Genomic DNA, 24,388 nt, shown 5'->3' with positions numbered 1-24,388 from the left:
AATTTATGCTAGCTAGCAGGAAATACACTTTCACTGTACATTTTGGATTCCTACTTGTAATGCGATTATCAAGCCTCTCCAAGATTCCCAAATAATTTCCCCGAAATAAAGATGAAGTAACATAATCCTGATGCTACCCTACTTTACTGAGTTCTCACTCCAGCCTTGAACTTAGAGCAATTCTCCAGGGGTAATTCTCTAGCAGCCATTCAAATAAAGCTAAGTGCATCAACCTGCTTTAGCTCTGTACACGAGCAGTGAAATATGCAAAATACATATTTTTTACTTACACAAAGTAAATGGCCACAGTACAGAAAACCAAACAGGTTGTTGGCTATCCACCAACCTGTGAGACTACTTACTCTTCCATAAAGTAACAAAACACAGCATTCCCTGCCTCACACGCTACTGATATTCATATCAGAAAAAGCATACTATGAACCTTAAAGCTGTATGACTATTAAATACGGACAAAGACTTTTCCATCGAAACTATATGCAAAGGCAAAAGTACAGACATTATAAAAATAGAGAAACAATCCCTTCATTTGGGTTGCTGTTTCTGAAGTGTCAGGCATTCAACTGGAGCCAAGATTTTCTAGGAAGCTAGTCTTTCCTAAAGATGTTATGTCAATGGACACCAGATTATGCTCGTGACTCTTCTCACATTCACAAAGGCAGACTATATCACAAAAGCCTCAAAAAGTTAAGAGCAACAAACAAGGAATAAACACCCCAGGACAAATTCCTGAGAAAACACTGTGTTTTGGGCACAGCCTTTGGAGACAAGTCATACTGAGGTGTGCACGATAAAGATAGAGACAGACAGGAACGGGACAGGTTCCTGCCACAGGCAGCAGCCACAGTTACTCGGGCTTCTACAAAGCAAGGGGCCTAGGTGACTCTAAGCAACACAGCAGGCTCAGGATCCCATTGTCATTTGACTTGTCTCAGGATCACCCAATCGAGTTTGCTAGCACAGTATACTCCAGAAGAATCATCCATTAAAAACAGTTCAAATACAGACTCTAAATGTGCAGAAAGCCTTTTGTGATCTCTGCTGGAGCCTGGAGTATCTAACAGCTGCAACTGTGACTGTTCTAGCTAATTGCTCTCAGCAACAAAAATAAACAATCGCTCCAGGAAGAAGACTGTAACCCGCCAAATATTAATGAATTTTTTAACAGTCAGAAATCTCAAATCTTGGTTTAAAAGCCTTGCGACTGGTTGAAAAAGTCTCAAAGAACAAACACAGGGTTGAGGAGGCCCAGAAAGTCCTTACTTTGTATTTCATCCTCCCCTGTCACCCTCCACTTCTCCCCCCAAGGAAAGAAAAAAGGAAAAGTGCCTTGTGTCTGGAAGAATTTAAGCAATCTGAGATATTTTAACTCATATATAACTTTTTAACATATGGGGGAAAAGAGTCGCACTGATTGGAGCTATTTTTAAAGTGCAGCTCTACCGTAAAAATAGACATTTACTCATAAGGATGCTTGAATAGAGAACAAGCCCAATCTACATCTCATTGTTAAGAAAGGGGTGAAAAAAGGCTGTCGTACTTGCTGGAGAGCCATTTAGGGTCCGCCTCTGACGTCACGGCACATCCAGGTGCACTCTAACAAGCATTTTTCCGCCTCCTCCATCCTTCCACAAGTGCTCTTCTTCTATCAGCTATTTCTCCCGGCACATGCAATAAGGAGCTGGTGTATACCCAGACCCTTGCAGAAAAGAAGATCCCTGCAATCAGAGACCCATGGAAGGAGGAGAAATTACTCACCCACAACCGACTTCATCATCCTCCTCTCCTCCAAGCCCCTATTCATGAAGGGAGCACTGTCTTCTTCTAAAGAAAGAAAGGACAGAACCAGCTGACTTATCAGTATGCTAGGGAATCTGTGTGTCCCCGTCTAGAGGGAGAAAAAGTAGCTTCACACGTCTCCCCACTTTCCACCCAGGGCCCTGTTGCTTAGCGGAAGTTTGCAATCAAACTGCACACCATAAATAGTGGCAAGCAGGTATTTAGGCACCTCCCCACACTGAGACTTGGAGGTATCGCCCCAGTTTCTATACTTCAGTTGGTCTTCAGTGTTTACGAAAACCCGGAAGAATGAGGTTGTAATGGGAGTTGTAATGGGAAACCATACAGAATCCTTGATTTTTATAAACCTCCCTGACATGTCAGTAGTAATCAATACAATCAAAACCAAATAGTAGCTTTCATGTCCCTTATCTTAAACTAAAATCAAAATGGATTATCTTGTGCCTGTTGAAAAATTTTTTCCAATGCTCATGAACAAAATCAGAAAGTAAAACAGTTTTATCAAGAAAAAACCAAACTTTTAAAATCTGAAAGTTTAAAATCTTTATGAAGATGAGATATACAATTATAACTTCAAAAAGAAAAGTATCAGAGGGGAAAAAAGATCTTTTTCAGGAAAGAACTGAATAATTTTTGACTTGCTGCTTTTTGTACTTTATAAATTTTCTATAGTGATCATATTTTAGTGGTTAAAATTATCCACAAGACTAAATTATATTGAATGCACCATAATAAAACAAAAAATACTCTTACCTGTATCCGACTTCTAAATAGTCAAATCCTGCAAATCACGAAATCTGATTGCACAAAAGGACACAGGTTATGAAAGTTAATGCAGTGTGAGTTTTAGTACCTGAATGACAGCAAAGGGCAGATTTCAAGAGTGAGGAGGACTGGGTTCAAGTGCCACATCTCATGTTAGCAGAAGAACTTTAGAGAACCTTACCTTCTCTGGGTCTGATTGACATCTGAAGAATTAAGGTGAGGTGAGAATTAAGGATGCCTGAGGTGTCCTCCAGCTCAAAATCAGACTGAAGATAGACATAAATGAAATCTTCAGTCCTGAAGCAGCAAGTCAACTTGTATAGAGCAGAAGTTCAATGTACATTTAATGAAAGAATTACCAGAAAGGAAGTTTAAAAAAAAACCAAAACAACGTTATTTAAAAGATAATTCCCCAACCTGTGTGCCGTAGTGTGCAACATAGAAGGATCAAGGGCATGTAGAGAGACTGATCTTCTCAGGACTACAGCCCAGAACATGAAAAAGTTTGAGAAGCACAACTTAACACCACCATCACATAAAAAACCAACTCACCAGTATCAGGGTAAGTTTCAGATAAACTTCTAAGAAGTTCTCACCACCCTGTATTTAGCAAAGACAGAGAGTCTGCCTATTCATCTGGTACTCAGGCCATTTAATCTTTGGACAGAAAACATAAGGTGCAATTGACTTGAAGAAGCAAAGAGGCTCTCCTTATGTGATGTATGGGCGTAAACAGGTACTTCTCAAAAGAGAAACTGCTGAAAAGCAGGAGGTTCTCTCACCATATACTTGGACTCATATGGAGAATACAGCAGCAGCCATTCTCAAGAGATGCAATTCTGCTGGAGATATTTAAGTAATACAGTAACAACTGCAACTGCTGCTTCAACATATATTGCAATAGCTACTTATCCTTTTTGATAAGTAGGTTTTTGTGGGATTTTTTTTGGTGTGGAAATCTGCATTATTTCTTATAATTATTACTCCTTGCAACTTGACAAAAGTTACACTCTGAGAAAAGACTTATTAGTATATGCCTGTAAACGTAAGGTGCTCAGGCACTTTCACAGTGGTGCTCAGTATGGTGCATCTGGGTCTGAGATGAAAGCTGTGTATCTCCTGGATGTCTGGCCACTCGCATTTGTGGGTGGAAGCCGCCTTCCCCCATTCTCAGCAAGCTGCCACACCTTTGCACAATCCAGCCCAATCCAGAGAACTGAGCTACCTCGCCTGCCGTGCTTCATTCCGCAGGGTAGGTCAGCCTGAAGACCGCTGCCAGTGTCTTCACTTCTTCAAGAAGGGCCACAGTAGAGCTGACTGCCTCCAAATCTGGACAAGGATTCTCAGAAGGGGTGCACAATAAAAATCAGAGTTAGAGACAGCACCGAGCTATAGACAATCTGCGGATCCAAGGGCCCTTCAGGCCAGACAGACACATAAAGCCCTTCTCTGGAAGGGCTACATAAATGGGCTGCCTCCCTTTCCTTCAGTCCTTCATTGAAATGCAAGGTCTGAGTGTTAACTGAGCTATCAGAACAACAGACAGGTAAAAGGTTGTCAAACTGAAACCTCATCTTGGAAACATCTGAGAAACATTTGGATTTTATAGCTTTCCCCTCACCTTCCACAAAGGTGATACCTGATAGGTAAGAAAAGTAATAACTACAAATCCAAATTTTTAAAGTGAACCAGGCACTATGGCATTAGAAACAGTGTAAATACTAAAGAAAGATCACTTTATCATCTTAAATTAGTGAGTTTGAAGAGGATACACTAAGAGAAAGAGATTGGTCCAGTTCTAATACTGGGGATATTTAGCTTCTTTTGGTCTTTTTTGCATACACTGAACAACATGCTCCAAATATAAATGCCTTCTTTTAATCGAAGTCAATATCCTTACTAGCTAGTTCTACGCAACTCCAAAACTCACATATAATCACAGAAAATATTTTCAATGTTACAGTAGAAATGGGCAAAGTAATAAGAACAAAATTTCGATGTTTACATAGTTTGTATTTCATCTACGGACTCTAATTTCTAATGAGATTTAACTAGTCGTGGACACAAAAATGTATAATAAGCTCATAGGTCTGTATTAAATATAACTTGTGAAGTGAAAGTTGCTCAGCAGAGTCCTTTCTTTGGGACTCCATGGACTACAGAGTCCATGCAATTCTCTAGGCCAGAATACTGGAGTGGGTAGCCTTTCCCTTCTCCAGCAGATCTTCCCAACCCAGAGATCGAAACCAGGTCTCCCATATAAGCAGGCAGATTCCTTACCAGCTGAGCCACAAGGGAAGCCCAGGAATACTGGAGTGGGTAGCCTATCCCTTCTCTAGTGGATCTTCCCGACCAGGAGTTGAACCCGGGTCTCCTGCATTGCAGGCAGATTCTTTATCAACTGATCTATCAGGGAAGCTGAGAAAATGTCACACGTAGACAGAAGCTCACCTACATGTCTTTGGTTAGTGTTCTCTTTGTGAATTCCCTTGCCCATTCTCTTCCAAATCCCACTTAATGATGCAGCACATTTCTGTGTGGAAGCCCACTCCCACCCCACTAACTATCCTCCCCCAACACACATCAACACACACACACACACACACACACGTCACACCCGTCCTCCTTTTCTTTTTAATGTACTCTGTCCACAGCATTCTTGACTTTCTTTGTACTGTGTAGTTACTTGAGGATGTGGACAAATCTTCAGGAGAACAAGACAGGCTGTGTAAGGGGGAAGCCTGTCTTCCAAATGGGTTCACGCTTGATGCCTAGATGGTATTTGAAAATGTAACATTCATGAGTATTTCCTAATCTTAATCTAAATTTAATTTTTTAAACTAAAAGCAGTAGTAGTAACAATGAGTTTGAGACCCTAAGATTGTGATATGTCTTCAAAGCAGAGTAATGCTAGTCAGCACACTTTTAATATTCAAGGTATTTTACTATATGAATGCTGTGCAAATTGTCACTCCATACATGTTTAGAGAGAGCAAGACATTCCAGTCAATTCCTCGATCAATCCAACTATTCATATAGGCAGTGTCTTTATTGTATATTATAACTTTCATTTTGCTTCAGAAAGGAAATGGACAACTTCCCGGATAGGAGAACATCTCATTTAGTAAACTAAATGATGCTGATGTTGGGCTGAAATTTACACACGTGAGTTAACCAATCCAAAGAAGGAAAAGCAGGATCTACGAGAAGGACAGAGCAGATCCACTCTTCTGAGTTGTAAAGGGGTTTGTAGCAGCTCCGGCAAGTTAGCTGGATGCCTGCCTCTTGTCTGCCATGGCTCTTATGACACTGTAGCCACGTCAGGGTGGCCTGTCTGTTCTCATCTCTAAGTGACAGTTTCCAAGAAAGTTAAGAGCCATGTATTGCTCCTTTTTACAGACCCAGTACACAGCATAAGTATGCAGACAATCAATAAACCTGTGCTGAGCAACCAAAAAATACTTCTGTTTACTTCTATGAACCAGACCACTGGAAGGGTTCATTTCAGCAATCCCACACCAACAGGCTATCTACATTAATAGTGTAGATGTTTTATCCTTTCAACTTTAGTGGAGTGGAGACCAGTTTTGGAAGTCTTCAGAGAAAGAATATAAAAAACAGTAAAGAAAAAAAAAAATGAACCACTTGCTAAAATAACTGAGGCTACCAATGCTCTTCACAGCAATAATAAATTGTTATAATTTTAGCAATATTTTTCTCTTCTTCTACCATTTGAGGATCCTCTATGGTAACAGAGGCAAACAGGATCAAAATCACTGTTTCTCTCTTTTTGTATCCTCTGCCTACAAGGCATACACATATTGTTCTGGAACTATATTAAAATTTCAACATATTATTAACGTGTATGCATTGTATTTCTAGGCAATCCTTTCAGTAGAAGTTACAAGTTTGTACTACATTTTGAACAGCTTAAAAAGTAAGGCTAGGACACTTGCAATCTATTTTTTTAAAACAGTAAGGTTAAATTGCTAATACATTTCCTCAAATCAGAATAATGTAAAATGATGGTAAGATTAAAAATTTGTATCAGCTACTCTAACACTGGATTATGACACCCTAGATGATTTGAAAGCAGAAGGTGAGAGGAGATTCTAAGAAAAAAATATTTTTCCTCAGGCACACCAAGTAGTCACAAAACTTATACTGAGAATCTTCCCCCATCTGTTCAAATATAAAAGAACTGCTGACATGCAAACCAGTCAAAATACTGATACCCATGCAAGAGGAGAGAGGTGAGGGGAGGCTGTTCCAACATCACAAAATTAGAGTATTAAATTCATATAATAAAAAAGGGAGTATGGAGATTTGAGATTAATTGCATGTTGGAAGAAAAGGAATTGTCTTGTCACTCAGCTAAGCTCTTGACGACCAAGTTGTGAATTCAGGACAATTACTTTTAGACTGGCTTTTTACTAAAAAAGCTGACAGATAAAATCAAATTATAAGAAGCCATTTAGTACACTTTGGTTAAAAAAAAGAAAAAAAGTACTTCGTTAACGTATTTCTTAACTTCTACAGAAGTAGAGTCTTTATATAAAAGATAAGCAAGACACCTTTCTTCTTCCTCCAGGAATCTCTTAAGGATGTGTTACTACTGTTGAATGTATACGTGAAGCCACGCCGGCAGAGTTCATGATAAGCACACATGTACTACATACATCAACCTAACCTAATGGAAATGGGAGTTTCTCTGATTTTACAGATGAGTCTGACAATCTGGCACTAGCAACAAAAGTAAGTTTCACTCAACAACAGCTGATGCTGTGGGTGAATTAAATCTTGTCAGTGGCAGCAGAGGAAGTTACCTTCCTTCTATCTGGTGTTCTTTAGCTCAAGTAAATGTGTTAGGACAATTTCCATTCTTTTTTTTTTAAAGTTGATGGGTTATTAAGTTGGAGGTATAGAACTATGTCAGCATCCAATTACTTTACAACTAGCCAAAGAAAGCATATATCCTTATAAGAATTACTCATGAAGTAATATTTGAAAAATAATAGGAAGCTGTCATTGAGAGAAAAATTTTTGCATGTTCTATTTCACGTAACATGCTTTTTGGAATCTGTTCAATAACACTGCTTTCAATGAGAGCTCTGAGGTAACCTCTTTTAGCTCAAGAGAGCAAGTTTATTAGACTGAGCATAGGAGCCCCCAAAAATGTATAAAGACCTACTCACCACACTGTTCTTTCCCTTCAACTTTGTTTATTGATGTACTGAACATGAAAAAGTACAAAGAATCCAAACACAAAAGAAAACATGTACAGCCTCTTAAATACTCAACAGAATATATTTTCTATTCCAACAGATGTGAATTAAGTCATACTGTACAACTTCAAATAAATACCAGCCTTACATTTTATTAAGTGCTCTGATAAACACTGAAGTGAAGCACAATTTGCATGCCCTCTCATCAATGCCTTGGTTTGCTACAGTAGTATAGGAAAGAAGCATGTAGCTGCTGTTTTCCCAGGAGGGGAAACCTTATTTTTTTTTTTTAAGTATATACATGTATTTCGTTTTTTAGTTTTTTTTTTTTTTTAAACGCAGGTTAACTCTGACAATCTAAATGCACCTAAGGATATGAGAAAGTGCTAAGCCAATTGATTTCTGAATAGCATTGAGTGGGTCAGCATGAAAACTCGCTTATTCACTTTAGCACGCGCCTCACAGTATATGTACTGTACTATACTGAAAAATTTTATAACTACAATTTTAAATAATAAAAAATAAAACAACGCAACTGCAAAGATAATGTACAACTATGTTATGCATAGCACGTTGCCTGTTCTAAGGGGAAGCGTGTGAGCATCTCAGTTTATACAAAAAGCAGGACGTAACTATATAGTTCTCAGTGCATCCTGATGAAGGCATTTTTGCCTTCAGCTTTTTTGAAAATTTATTATAAGCTAGATGCTAATCAGAAAATATTTTGTATTTTTTAAAATTTCTTTCATACATGGTAAAGACTTATTTTATTATTTCCCCAAATAGTGGTTTAAGCATCATACAAAGTTAAATTTCAATAGCATACAGATATTTATGATTTTTGTATGAAAAATGTAAGGAAATTTGTTCAAAACCTATGGTTATACTCATTTTTTTTTTACCACAAACATATTTATAAACGAAAATGTAGCATCACCATAAACAGCAGAAGCTAGACTATCTACAGACAAAATTAGCAACAAATCTGATGCACTGTAAATTCAAGTCCTCAGGACAACAAAAGTGATTAAGCAAGACCTCAAGTAACAATGTTAATGCCATTTACAAAGGAAAAAAACTGATACAAAAACATTTAAAACCTGAACATCACTTGGCATGTAAGGGAAAAAAAAATCAAATTAGCTGAAAGGTTCATAAACACAAGGTCTTATTTACATTACACAAAGCTCAGGTGTTAGCCTTGAACGTAACTTTCAAAATACCTTCAAATATATCCAACTCAGATCACTTTTGCCGATTTGCTGCAGTACAAATCATGTGCAACATCTTTTTTTCCTTAAGACAAAACAATTCTTCAAACAATACTGCAAGTACATCACTAAACACCATGAGCTCTATCTGAAGGGATTTCTTTAGGAAGAACAGATTTTTTTTCCCCCATCTCTTGGTAATTTAAATTTCTTGCCTGCTCTTATATATTCTTTTGTAAATTTTTTTTATTTGTTTCAAAATCACAAATCAATGTGAGCCACCTATCAGGTAATAACCAGGATGATCAGACGCTACACTGGTGATTACAAAAATGAAACCAGCAGTGTTTCCCCCGTTGATTCTACTCCTTTCATACAAAGATCTCAAAAGTATTTTCTACATCATAAATCTTTCTAAATTTTCCAACCACTGCAAATTTCCTGGTAAATTTTAAAAGCTCACTAGGTGTCATATGAAGAGATTTCTCAAAGTATTCAAGTCAAAATATTTGTTCCAGGACCAGTAAAAAGTTTCTCCAAATTTTCTTTTTTATAAAAATAGATGCTTTTTTTAAACCCACATCAAAGAGGCTCTTATCTCTTTGGCAAGGTACTGCTTTACGAAAAGTTCTCCAGTATTCTTACAATAAGCGTTTATAATGTAGCCCCCCCTTCCCCAACCCAAATCATAATTACAAAATAAATACTGTTTTTAACTTCATAAATAAAAATGTAAACTTCAAAATACTTTTCTTAGACATAACAGCAATGCTTTAAATGTAAACCAAACACAAAGCTAATCAGAAAAAGAAAAAAAGGGGGGGAAAGGACACAACCAACTGAAGAATTACAACACAAAGCCTCAATATTTACTCACAGGTTCAAGGCAGTTATGTAAAAAGAAAAGAAATGTCTTCCCTTAGCTGAAACACTTTAAAAGGTCCACCTTCTTCAAAGAAGGCAATAAAATGCAATGTGACAGGTAAAAACCCTGTACCTCTTGTCCATATTCAAACATAAAAGATATTTTAAGAAGTTTTAATTCAAATACTAGCAATAAAAAATCTCACATATTTCTTAGGATGCTAAGTAGTCGTTTTATCCCCATCTCAACACTGACTTACAAAGACATTTACTAATGTATAAAGTTTCTCTTAACTTGCCTTTGTTGTATAATTTTCATATATAAATGGACTGAGGACAAGAGCTCATTAGGCTTTGTGCGTTTTGTTTGTCTTAAAGGAGACCTGCAGTACTCTGTCTCCCAGACGGTATCCATTGAGGCTAGCTATCGCCATGGCAGCCTCATCATAGTTTGTCATAGTCACAAATCCAAAACCTTTGCATTTATTGGTGTTAAAGTCACGGATGACCTTCACGTTGGTGACAGCTCCAAAAGGCCCAAACATTTGCCACAGGATACTCTCATCTGCATCAGGAGCCAGGTTGTACACAAAAATACACCATCCTGTCCCTGGGTGCCCAGGGATGTTAATTCCAGCCAAACTGGTCATGCCATCAATGGTCATTGGAGAAAACCTAGTGAACAAAACAGGAAACACACACACACACAAAGCAGAAACAGAGGCTGGTTACAGCGATGGGTTTGTTTCTTTTCCCAACTCCCCTCCCCTCAACAGATACACACAACTATCTGATGTTTCAACCAAAGCCCATGTGTGGCTTGCAGCAGCATGCTACACTATCATGATACTAGTAAGTCATGAAATGGCCATTATATGCTGTATTGAATAATACTATCCACAAGAGAAAAAGAAATATATTTGGAACTGGTTTCACCAACTTAAGCGGATTGGGAGCAGGAAGGACCAACACAGACATAAACATGCTGTAACGCTGCAATGCAACAGAAAACAAATAATGAGGTTTTTAAACACCAGGTGGCATCAAGTGGTATAAAAATACTCTTTGAGTCAACCGTGCTTCAAGAAACAGCTTTTCATTAGGTTGTACATGCAAAAGAAAGCCCAACACAAACTTATGATGGCTGTCACTCCCCAAATCAAAGAAACTAATCAATTATGGGAGGGGATTATGAGTATCATGAACCTCTATCATTACCTCTTTACTCCATAAGCCATATTGAGCAGATTGTCCAACCTGCAAAACACACATTCAGCAAACTTCAGTTTTTAACTTTTCCCCTTGATGTCCAAGAAAGCTGGGCTCGTTACTGCCATCTTCCAAGGGGGGTGTTTATATGTTAACTGTATGTGAAGTCTCAAAATAGTGGGTCTTCTTACATTTCTGAGCAAATGGGGACCACTGCCATATGACAGTAGCTCTTTCAATCTCTAGGTCAGTGCAATGCAGGGAAATCACTGGTGGTCATCTCAGAAAACCCTTTTGAGAGGAAATGTGGGGGCTGCAAAATAGTTACCATTTGGGTTCTCACCTTTGCAGCCAAGTTCTAAGCATCCCACATACACCTACAGTCTTTGTTACTGTTAGTTTTCACAGCTGTTGGTTCCTGAGGACCATGAGGCACTCAGATTAAGGGGCTCGCCCAAGGCCAAAGGGTTTAGAAAGCAGTGGCATTGATACTCAAATTCTGCAGTTTACACAGAATTTCATAATATCCCTTCAACCTTCCAAATACAAAGGACTTTCATTTCTAAAAATCAAAGTGTAACTAGTACAGATAAAAAGAATCTTATACACAACCTCAGCCAAACCTCCCATTTCTCAATATGCTAAGTCCACAGAACGTAAGACTACAGACTCACTGAGCAATAAAGCAAGGATCAGATCCCAGCCTGATGTTTGATTGTTCTACAAGAAGTTCAGTGCTGCGACTCAAGGTGTAAGAGACCAGGTAGATAGAAACAGACTAACTTGACCTTCTCTTACAATGTTTTTTTTAAAAGTAGTAGATGGCAGTGGGTGGGCACTCTTTTAAAACTCTCTACCCTTTTCCTGTCTCAAAAATTAAACTGATGTTATAGGACCTGATTCTTCTTGCTTTATCAAAGAGACCATTCTGACGTTCTCTATTTCCACAATGTTTACCAATCAACGACGTGTGTGGAGGAGTAACCGTAACTTAACAAGTCACAATGTTCGATGCCATCATGTTCAACACTCCCCAAGTAAGTGCCTGTGTTGAGGAACAATTTCTTCTTTTAACACCTATGAACTGCTTAGTTTGAAAAATGTTTCAACCTTATTATCTAACCTGTAGCATCAAGTGAGGCTAGAGCACAGAGGAGGAAACAGCTCCTCCTAGTTTTATAGACACCCCAAGACTCCTCCTTCTGCTCTTTCAAAAGTAGACCAAGAATCTCATGTTCCTATTCCCAATTATTTCTGCACATCTGAGTGTTTTGCAAAACTGAAAAGAATCAAGCTGACGTAATGCAAAATACCTTTAATAAGAGAGAGGAACAGACCTCAATGACAGGAGCACCGGGTGGCGTGTGTACCTTCTCCCCCCACCCTCTCAGGAGCAGCGACACGTTCATTACTAAGCATGGAGCACAGCCTGGGTCACGGCAGGTTTACCATCAGTATCTGTTGACTGAATAAAAGCAATGAGGCTGCTAACAGCATCCTTAATTATGTAATCCAGAGTAAGAACTATTAGGAAGGCAGGCCGGGGGGACCTGTCTGCACATGCAAGGGAAAAGAGGTGGGAGGGTGGGAGGGTTGTGCTTGGTCAAAGATGCCACACCTTTGTACTCCAAAATAAAGGCCACAAATACCAGAAATAGAGATGCAAACAAAATCACCAACCATAAAGTAATGACACAGATAATTTAATAAAAATGCTGGAATGACCAATAGAGAGTGCATTTGGCATGTGACGCCTGTAGAATGGAACAGCTTACTGCAGTCTCTTTCCAAAGCACTCAACGACCCAGAAGCAGAGACACCAAAGCCGAGTCACGTCCTCTCTGCACATTAACGTGCACACTCTGTCACCACCAGCTACGACACCGGCCCAAAGTCCAGAGACAGGAAACTCCCAAGTGAGTTTTCAGTACTTTCAAGACAGGGCAGAAACCAAAACTGCCCTAGAAGTGAATTCCATACATTAAAGGGAGAGATCTCATTTGTCACTCTCCACGCCAGGATTCTCCAGGCAGGAGACTTCTATACTAGGATCTCTGAGGACTCTCTCAATGGGCCTCATATTTTCCCTGCCTGTGAAACCCTATATGACACCATGATCCTGACCACCGATATCTTTGCTCAATATCCATTTTAGGAAAAAATCAGTCCTGTGGAATTCAAGGCAAGTTCCTTAACTCTCTCTCTCCCCGTTGCTCTTCTTGACCCCCCTCCCTCCTCTCCCATCAACAAGGAGAGCTGGGAGGAGTACCACACCTAAGAATCAGAACCCCAGCAATGCTGAAAGGCCCTGCCTGCACGCAGCTGGACCTGGCGGCTTTCCCTGATCTCAGCAGCACCCCGGGGGCTGGAAGAAGGCCCTGTGAGCTCCACTGGGCCCGCAGGCACCCCGAGTCCTGCAGCAGCTAGAAAACCATCAACCAGGTGGTTAGCTGAGACACAAGGGCCACTATCGCTCTCCAGAATTATCTGTTTCTCCTGGGTCTGTCCAGAGTTCAGAGACAGCCGCCTTTTGTATATATGCTCTTTTAATGACTGAAATCAATTTTTAAGGGAGACGAAGTTAGTGGCCTCCGGAATGACCCAGGGGAATGTGCCTGATGATGAACAGCAGTGTGGCCAATACACATTAAAGAGTCCGTTAAAAATACACTCTTCATCTTAAAATAATCTTTATTCCTACTGAACCAACACACTGCACCCAACAGCCTCATCAGTCCCAGGCATCACATACTCTCCTGAGGGACAACTTGGCGGTCCTCAAAGGGGCAGGGACACAACCACCTGTTCTGCAGTGTGGACACAATCCACTCACAAATAACACGCTAAGTGGATTTGAAGGGTTAGACTGGGAAACACTGCTGTAACTACAACAACCCTCAAAGAAGAGGTAGATTAAGAGATTCCTGCAAATATCAATATCATCATCACTGTCATAATCTGAGTGAGGGTGACACTTGTAAGGAAAGTTGGAGTAAATAAGAAAAGGGAGAGCTGATTATTTCTCCTGCTCCTAGGATAAGCTACACTGAGGTTAGACAAAATAATCAAACATGTCTCACATGAAGTCAGTCAAGAAATGTTAAATGATCAAGATCATAATTCTATGACTCTTGCTTCAAAGGTGTATTATTTAATATTTACTAATTGCATATGTGGAAAATGAGTCAACATGATAATTAGCAAAACACTGATACATTGTTTATTTCATCCTTATCTTTATTGTTTATGTTTGATTAATGTTTATGAATTAATGAATGTACTAGCACAAGCCCCCATGTGCGTATAGTTTATGACGTATCAGACTATATGTGGGCAATATTTTGAATAGAAACATACTCCCATTTCAAAGCTATATATTTATAAGTAGAGAATAAAAAGAAGATATGTGCCTAGTTTCCAAGAAATTCAGCTGACAGACTATGCTAGGGTCTACATGCAGGTAAAGGGAAATGTCAGTTCAAGTCAGAAACAAAAAAATATAAACAGATTGTTAATGGGTTAAGAAAATAAAACTCTGAACTCTACAAGTAGTGGCTCTCAAAACCTCTCTAAAGATCACCAACCAAGACTGCTTTGAAGTTAACCCACAAAAAGATCATCAATTCATGTCCTTATCTAATTCCTCCAAAAGAGAAAAAATTATTCAGGAGGACTGATACCAGTTTTTCCCCCAAAGAAGCTGTGATAGTGCAAGCAGCACATGCCTTAAATGAATCGCAAGTGCTGACTTAGAAAATCCTTTAAAAATGCATAAAGGCTTCTAGAAGCAGGCACACAGGCCATTAGACTAGATCACATTTAATAAAATTAAGGCTGCTCCACAAGAAGAGAGATGAAAAAAACTTTGGCTGGGAGTTTAATTCAGATACCATATCCCCGGAATATACTTAAGGGACTCACAGTAGCCATCCAAATAAATAAGGCTGGTCTTATTCTGAAAACTGCAGTCAATTAGGTAAGCATATTAGATCAGCAGTGCTCATGTTAAAATAATTTTCTAATTATTCATACAGGTTGACTGAGCCATAAATACCATAAGTCCACTTTTAAACTTAACCCTTACTATATAAATTTTAATTTTTTTGCCTTAAAAGATATGGTACATTTCATAAATATTAAAAAACATCCCTGACTATTAATATTTAGAACTTGTATTCTCCAATCTCTCTCAACTACTGAGATACTATGATAACATAAAAACACAGAGCAAAATTTTCTAAGTGTTGGCAAGAAGGTGACAAACCCACGGCTAAGAGCATTAAAACACAGACACGAGGAACAAAAGATCTAAGTAATGAACTAGGCCTGAATTACAGTAGAGCAACATACCAACAAAGCAAGCCGGTCCTTCATTCAAGGGTGTTTATGAGATGAAAGAAGAAGATTCGACCTTAATTCAATAGAGGAAGGGGAAAAAAAAATCAAGGTAATAACAGACCAGGTTCAGAGATATTAAAGAAACAGCCAAACACACATCAAGCTAAACTTGAACCCTAGGAATAGAAGCTCTCAATTTCCTCTCACACTGAATCTAGACCAAACGCCTTCACTGAGCTCAAAGACTAGTTCATAATTTATTATCTGAAGATGGATATGAGAAGAATGGGAAGTGAGGTGACAGAGACAAGAGTCAGGAATCTGAAAGGACAATAAACATCTTTCCCATTTTCTGAAACCAAGTTTCCCTTAAAATTTACAGACAACTCTTATTCCCTTTTGTCAAAATTAGTTTTTAATAGGAGACAAGGAAAGGAAGAATCTCTACATTAATTACAGATGGAACTAAATGATAAAAGCACAGAGTGGGCAATATTTTTTTTAAATATTAAATCTATCAGAACAACCTGTAAAGCTTTATCCAATATAAAACATTTTTTAATTAAAAAAAAAAAACAACACATAACATGTATGGAGGGGGAAAGATCAAATTGAGAACAGATAAAATAGTTAGACAACCTAATATCTGAATCACCTACAAGCCTTGCCATTTCAATAATCGGGCATTCTCCTGAAGATACTATCATTTCAGTCCTCTTGCCCAGCCTTTCTCAGAATTCAATCTTGACTTTAAGAGCATAGTTTTACTCAATAACTACAATAAAACAAAAACCAGAGCTTAAATTAGGAAACACCAAAAATAACAATTTAAACCCATGGAGCTTTCTTCTAACATCAATCATGTGGTATTTTCAGTGTTAAAATCAACCAGTAAGTTTCAAAGAACTCTCTTGTACCTAAGATCAAAAATTCTTTACTGGGCCTCAAAGAGCTCTGGGGTTAATTGGATAGCCTGCCGAAGAAAAATCTCTAAAATTCCTTCATTCATGTCTGTGCTAAATTAAAAAAAAAAGTTGACTCACTTAAGATGCCACAGAAGAAACCTACAAGCAGAGCTATGAAATGACTTTGCGAAATTTCTTTCTCCACAAGGGCGGCTCCACCCAGCTCTTCCTCCAGCCCAATCACTACTACCAACCACACAGACAAAAGTGGCGCTGTTTCCTTTCTGCCAATGCCTTTTAACCATGCAAAGTTGAAGCAGAGTGAAGTGATCGCCAGGCTCAGTCAGCCGGATACCAAGTCATCCAGTTCCAGATGAAGCCTCCAGATGAAAAGTACAACTTTTCCTCCCAAGACAAAAGCCACCTCAAGTAAGAACTGAACATGATGTTTACAGAAAACTTCCCTTTCACACCTCAGGTGACATACTGAGGTTTAAAGAAGACATCTGACTGATTTTTATCTTTATTCTCTTCAGCATTCTAAATACCCGAGCAAAAAGAAAAAGAAAGAAAAAAAAATGCACGTGATATAAGCTAGAAAATGTAAATCTTTGTTTATTAAGTTAAATTTGTGATTATATTTTTGGTAATTAACTATTATGCCCCAGCAAGGAAACAATGCACTTCTGATAAAGAACAGAACAAAAAAAAATACTAGCATGGAAGTTAGATGGCATTATGGCTGCAGTATACCATATGGCCAAAAAAGGATCTTAAAAATGTTCCAGAAAATAAAAGCTACTTATGTATCTGTGCTCTGTTTCATATCTAGAAGTCACCATTCTCCTCACATGCAGATTAAGGATTTTTTTTTTTTTAATGACTAAATTTGGTTGGTGCCCCAGTATTAGAATAAAATTTGAAAACTTAGAATATTTAACCTGTCTATGAGATAGAGTATCTTCTCTGGGCTAAAAATGCATGGTCATTCCATGGACTATAAAGGTTAGAAAACTACCACCCACAGGCCAAATCCAGACTGCCATCTGTTTCTCTATAGCCCAAGAGCTAAGAATGGTTTTTACATTTTTAAAGAGTTGTTTTATTTTTTTAAAAAGACATGCATCAGATACTGTGGCCACAAAGCCTAAAATATTTACTATCTGGGCCTTTACAGGGATTTGCCAACCTCTAAACTGCAAAGATTAAAAACTTAAAGAGGGAAGATGGATATATTTATAAAAACATAATGTAATCACATAAGTTATATATCCTTAGTTGTGCATGTATAATAAAACCAAGTAATTGAAAGAGCTTGACCTAAAAAATTAAAACACGAGGAAAAAACCTTCTCAAGTAAAAAACTAAAAGAGGGAAATCAGAAGCAATGAAAACAGTTACGAAGACCCCCACTATTCTGCAGGTCATGGTCTCTCCGCCTCGGCACCACTGACGTTTGGGACCAGATAGTCCTCTGGTGTAGGGGGGCTTTACTGTACACTGCAGGATGATGGGCGGCATCCGTGGCCTCCACCCACGAGATGCCAGTCATCCCCATCCAACTGATGCCAACCATCAGTGTCTCCAGACACTGTCAGCGCCCCCAGAGGAGCAAAACTAGCTCCGACTGAGAACCACTGCCTGCCGCAGGTTACTGTACTTTCGTCCCCACCTCGGATAATCCACAAGACACTAAACCCCGAGTAGGCTTTCCCTGTGTCTGTAAGAAAAAGAAAGAAAACAACGACCATGAGAGCAAGCCAGAGGTCCTCTCTTATAACACAAGTGCTGGACAGCGACCCTGAGCGCGCTGGTGTGAGCAGCTGGCCGTGAGAAGTAGACTGGACTTACCTAAAGCGCTGTGCCTGCTGAGCTAGCGGGCCTGGATACCTTCTGTTTGGAGACTGGTACAGCTGGGAAAGGATGGCCTGATTGGTTTTTTGGCTTGGATTATTAGCGAACTTCACAGTGATTGGCTCTGTGGCACCAGGAGGTTTCTGGCCATTTAGGCCTTTGATAGCTTCTTCTGCCTCAATCCGCTTGTCAAATCGAATAAACCCTACACCCCTTGATATGCCTAAGGTAGATGTGGGTAAGGATTTGGGAAAGAGGGAGTGGAAGGAGACAGGAGGGAGAGAAGAAAGGATACATTAATTTTCCCTTCTCAAGAACATGTTTTCACCCACATGTAACATCTGCCACAAAAATCACACCAGGAGAAAAGCTTCACCTTTACTTAGTAGCAATCCAGTCTAGCATTACAATTTTGTATTTTTTAAATACATGAAATGCATTAAATAAATTAATGCACTTTAAAGTCCATTACCACATGCTACCAGTAAGCCAGGAAGAAGAAGAAAGCGCACAAGTATGTCCACGTTTCTTTCCCCACCTTCTTCTCTCCCTCTCGTGCATTTTTTAATAATGTCAACCGTATGACTGACTTGTACTTTTCAAATTATGCCACTGGACAAACAGTTCAGAAAAGGAGGGCAGAAGAGAGCTTTCTCTTGTAACAAGGAGAAAAGAACCAAGCCTTTGCTAAAAATGCTAAAAAGCTATGCTAAAAATATATGCACAGGGGTAGAAAAACATATTTCAGCTACACTTTTAAATAATAAAATTCTACTTAATTATACAGACTACCAACCCTTTGAGAGAAATGCCTGAAGAGATTTTTCTGGTTCTCTGAAGCTCCCCCACTGCTTTTAACTGACTCTTCTTTATTAGAGAAATAATATTATATGGGAGTAAAAGAGTGAAAAGAGGAGGTAAGAGTAAAAATAAACAGGACAGAAGTAAAGCTTCAAAGCTTTCTTTAAAAGCATTACTTCTGACTACAGAATGCTATTCCCTGGCTCACGCTCTCCCCACCTTGAGAGACGAGAAGGGGGGAAGCAGAAGGATGGCCAAGTACCTGCCCAGCTTTTGAGAAATGGCAGCAAGAAACCCAACTCATTCCATTTAATTAGCTTAACAGACTATTTGGGGTGGTCAGAGCTGGCCATCATGGGATCAGCAGTTGTAGGAAAGACTTTCCTGGCAAAACAAATCAGTAGCAGCAGTACTGACTTGGGACTAGCAGCAGGAAAAGCCTAGATGATTCAGAGAATGTGACTGAGGAAGAGTGAGAAGCAATTAAGAAAGAAAGGTTAAGAAAAAGCATTAGACCATTATGATTTATAGGAACTTTAAAAAAGAATAAAGGTCTGCTTGCTTTATAATCAATACTGCGTAAGTCAAAAGTCTCAGATTTTTATTTTAAGGTAGGTAAGGCATTTTTTCCCCCATATGCACTTATCTCAGCCCCATCACTTCACCTTCCCTATTTTTAAGCTCTACCTGCTGCATGCACATTATTAACACCTGATGGCTGTAGAACACGTAACAAAATTGCAGGATTTTTTCATTTTAGGAAAAGTGGACAATTTCATACTGAAAGCCTTAAGTGTAAAGATGAAATGGTGAAATGACACCAAATCTATCCTTTCCATTATCTGTTAAGCATGAACAACGCCTAAAACTTGATTATTCCATAAGGAAAGCCTTAGATGAGCAGTGAAACAGCCTCAGTTTAGGATGAGTCACCTAAACTTATGGTCCTCAAACCTGAGCATGCATCAGAACAGCCCAAAGGGCTTGGTATAATGCCCACTCTAAGAGTTTTATTCACTAGATCTGGGGGCCCAAGCCTGCATTTCTAACAATGTTCCAGGAGGGTGCTTTGCTGCAGGTGCAAAACCACACTTGAGAAACACTGACTCAATCAGGAGGTGGCCGGGTAGTCTTCCTGTGAGCCCACACCCTCGGGATGGACCTGCAGCTGAGAAATGGCTTTCTGCATCACAGGTGAAACTGACTTTTGATTTAAGTCCTCACTGAGAATGAATGAATTAAAAAGCATGAATACAAACAAAACAAAAGGCCCTTTTATTTTGCTCTAAACAAATTTATTTGCATTGTTAGGCCTGGACTTCTATTCAACCCCATTTGCCATCTGTGTGTATAATACACCATGATAGAATGTATGAAAATCATGAAACATAGCTTAGAAGACCACATTTTTATATACCCTCCATACAGTAAAATCTACAGGCCCCACTCCCAAGCATATGGATGATGGTAGATACCACTATACTCAGAACTCAGAAGTACGGAGTTCAGACTCTATAAGAAGCTAATGAACAGCACAGAGGAACATAACAAAGGATGCTTCTGATTAAATTCAGATCAACTAAATTGATCATCACTTGAAGAATTAAAAAAACTGGCCTGATTGTATTCTGTGGTCCATCATTTCTTAAAAAATATAATCACACATTATAATGCACAACTATTTCCACTGGTACTCTAATTATGAGAGACAGAAAAGGAGAGAGAAGGACAACAGGGATAGTGAAGGAGGGAAGAGCAAAAGAAGAATCATACAGAAAAGAGAAAAACCTATTTTCTTTTAAAAAAAAAAAAACTACTCACAAAATCTTAAAGTGCCTGCTTTAGTATATGGCACTACAGGTGATTTTTTTCCCCCTCTTTAGCATGCTTCCTTAATTTCAATATGTTTTAGAAAGAATACTGCTTTTATAATAGAAAAATGTGCCTCTACTTTATTTTTAAGATCCATAATCAAATCTCTATTGCTAGTTTTTCTTTAAGTGAAAACTTTAGTAGAAGAGCTCCCTTCAACACAAAATTTTTAATAAACATATTGGTCTTATTTTGGTTTAAAAGTAATATGAGATTAAAATCAATTTCTAACACTTAAAATTTCAAATTCTTATGCATACCTATGCAACACAGCATGGACCTGAAAAAGTCTTAGCAGCAATTACTAGTGTAGATGTAGCGTAATTCTCCCTTGGAGAGTTAGCAGCATTAAACTATGTTTTTCACAAACAGCAAGCCTGTTACTTAATGCTTCATAAGTAGGTTGGGAGCTTTTTTCATGCAGCAGCTTAGAAATGAAAATTATTAATTTGTAATAATTATTTGCAATAACTTATATGCAATAATTATTATAAACCACAAAACAGGCTCCAAACCTGCACCTTTGGGGAGGAAATGACTCAAGCTTGCTCACTACACTATCTATGCTTACCCATGCATCTCTATGAACAATCCTAGCAGAAAATTGTATTTTCTGGCCCATATATATATACCTTCGATGTATTTTAGAAGCAAGACTTGAGTATGAGAAGGCAGACTATTTCACCATCTGCCAGTCAGAGAGCAGAGGCTGCCTACTTACCAGTGACCTGGTCAACAAGAATACGAGAAGTAATAATGCGTCCATATTGTGAAAAAAGTTGCTCCAACTCTTTCTGGGTCATTGTTTTTGGAAGTCCACTGACGTATAAATTAGCATCTCTGATGGAAGCTGAACTTGGGCGAGCATAGGAAACCTGGAAAAGAGTAGCGAAATGTACATGCACACTCAGTGACCTTCCTTCCGAAATTCGAAAACTGCCTCAAGTTAGCTTTTCTATAAGGAGCATACAACAAAACATTCAAGCATGTCCAGTATGAACTGTTTCACTCCTTTCTGGAGAAACTCTTGACAAGTGAGAAACACCATTCCCCTGGGCAAAGAGAAGAGCATATCTACCCCAGGTTTGTAAATGCTCAAAGCTGGCCAGCAGAGCAGAGTAGGACTCCTGGTAATAAGTTGTCCTCCAGGGGGCCAATCTCCTAAACTAGGGATTTAGGATCAACTGAATAGTCAAGCTTAAGGATTCTAAATTCATCTGACAAACTTGTGTGACCCGTTTTTGGGCCTCCCATTTCAGCCGGGGTTGGGGATGGTACGTACACACTTTCTAAAGAATTTAAATATTCCGTTTTCTGAAATTATTTAGCAATTTCAATTAAACCCTGTATTATTTAATAAACACATTGTAAATAAACATCTTGAAGCAGATTATCATGATAAAAAAAATAGCTATCATCCTTAAATCCTCAGATGTATGAATGGACTGTATCTCCTGTCATCCTTGTCTATTGTCTTGTCCACAAATCTCTTTAATCTTGATTAAAAAGGTCTTAAGTCCATCTATTGATTTATTGACTTCACATGCCCTTTCAAAAGGCTTCCCACCTTTGAGATAGAGTATCTAAACTTCTACCAAGATGAAGACAGAATTAGTCCATGTGTATGTATCGTCAGCACACCTTACATATACGCCAGGAGCGAAGGAGTTAGAGCTGCGCCTCTCATCACTGCATCCTCATCAACTTGGCACATCGCATGTGCTAGAATATCTGCTGAGTAAAGTCAATCGAGTACCCCACTGGTCCCACAATCTGCTGTGGATCCACAACAGTTCACAAATCACAGAGCAGTCAAGGAAGTGTTCATCAAGTCACTTAGATCTTGCCAAATTGTGATCAATACCTCTTTGCCTATTACATCTCTTTGCCAATTTTAAGTCAGCTCTGAGTCTCTTGTGCTATTCTGACCCCATTTCCTTTAGGTTAATAGTAAGCTCTTCTAGACTACCTACAAGGACAGAGACTTTACAGCATACCCCATTTGCCAGACCACTGACAAAAAGGGCCAAATGAGTTTAGCTCTGGGTTTCATTTGGTGGAGTACCATGACAGGTCAACTTCTGCCTGTTGATTATAACCATTAGTATCCACCTTTTTTTGGGCTTTCATGGTGACTTAGACGGTAAAAAAATTCGCCTGCAATGCAGGAAACTCGGGTTCAATCCCTGGGTCAGGAAGATCCCCTGGAGAAGGGAACGAGGGAATGGCTACCTACTTCAGTATTCTTGCCTGGAGAATTCCACGGACAAAGGAGTCTGGGAGGCTACAGTCCATGGGGTCGCATAGACTCAAGACACTACTGAGCACATGTATTACACTTCTTTACCGTCTTGGTCACCAGGGGAGCCCCACTATACAAATGATCACCATAGGTAATCTATATCATTCCTTGGGAGAATCAGTGTTAGTCACTTAGTCATGTCCGACTCAGGGATTCAACCATTTCTGTCAATGGTCTGACAAATGGGGGCATGCTGTAAATAATCAAATAATCTCTAATCCACATAAAATTCTGTTAGCACAGAGCCTACAAACCCAGGTGACTATACTATAAATATTCACCTCTAAATACATCTAAGAATGCAGGTAAAGACCTAGACCATTAAAGTTGAGGGTAACCTGAGTCCCTTACTGTGCTCCATAATAATTTACTCATGCAGTGACATTCACTGCTTTGAGCATTTCAGAGGAGTGTGGGTGGAGTGTTTTAAAAGTTATCCTAAAATATATTTAGGAAAACGGGTTTATATTTAGTGCTTATGTAAAAGCTTTGAAAACATACTTGGGTCAGTTATGTTATCTACTTTTTTTTTTTTTCCCTTTCATTGTCTGGTCTTCAGTTCACACTGCTACTTTAACTCCAACATATACTGACTATATTTTCTTACCCTCTGTATTCTCAATGCTCTGGCATTTATGGCCTTGATCCAGGAAAGACCTCCCTTCCCAGGAATAGTTAATTCTAAAGAGCAAACAACTCCCCTGGGAGGGACCTTTGATATACAAACCAGAGGCCACAGCCCACCTCCTTTATCAAATCCTAAGACCAAGCCAATATTCCTCCCACTCTGAATCAGCCTAGGGCCAGGTACCAGACAATCAAGTGGAAAGTCAAAGTGTTCGTCCCTCAGTCCTGTCCCACTCTTTGTAACCCTGTGGAGAGCAGCCTGCCAGGCCACCCTGTCCATGGGATCTCCCAGAATCCTGGAGTGGGTGGCCATTCCCTTCTCCAGGGGATCTTCCAGACACAGGGATGGAACCCTGGTTTTCTGCACTGCAGCTGGATTCCTTTCCGTTTGAGCCACGAGGGAAGCCCTACCACCCCTAGAGCCCAGAGCCATCCAGAACTACTCAAATTCTCCAATGCTAAACCCACCCAGTCTACCTGTCCTGCCTTGTCTTTAGCTTTCCACCAGGACCCCAAAAAGGCTGCAGGTCACGCTCTGTCCTCTCCCCTCTGCCTCCTGGCCATCTCTGGGGCCTGCCCATGTGACCCTGCATGGCA

The 24,388-nt window shown here is 39.2% G+C and overlaps 1 protein-coding gene across 4 annotated transcripts in view; it reads right to left on the bottom strand.

The window, feature by feature from the left end:
• Window positions 1-7,797: 7,797 nt before the first annotated feature.
• The window catches only part of ELAVL2 (ELAV like RNA binding protein 2), a 79,558-nt gene continuing 62,967 nt past the window's right edge, over window positions 7,798-24,388 (bottom strand). For 2 of the 4 annotated variants that reach the window (XM_065907839.1, XM_065907840.1), the window contains exons 4-7: window positions 21,584-21,737; window positions 18,187-18,412; window positions 11,102-11,140; window positions 7,798-10,558 (exon numbers count right to left, since the gene is read on the bottom strand). In XM_065907839.1, the coding sequence (XP_065763911.1) occupies window positions 10,231-10,558; window positions 11,102-11,140; window positions 18,187-18,412; window positions 21,584-21,737 (747 nt within the window). In that variant the 3' untranslated portion in view covers window positions 7,798-10,230. Of the gene's footprint in view, window positions 10,577-11,101; window positions 11,141-18,186; window positions 18,413-21,583; window positions 21,738-24,388 lie in introns of all 4 variants that reach the window. The other 2 variants (XM_065907841.1, XM_065907838.1) reach the window with 2 other exon arrangements.

The sequence above is a fragment of the Muntiacus reevesi genome, chromosome 17 (assembly GCF_963930625.1).
Source record: "Muntiacus reevesi chromosome 17, mMunRee1.1, whole genome shotgun sequence".
NCBI classification, from domain to species: Eukaryota; Metazoa; Chordata; class Mammalia; order Artiodactyla; family Cervidae; genus Muntiacus; species Muntiacus reevesi.
This window is presented reverse-complemented; position numbering and strand designations above follow the sequence as displayed.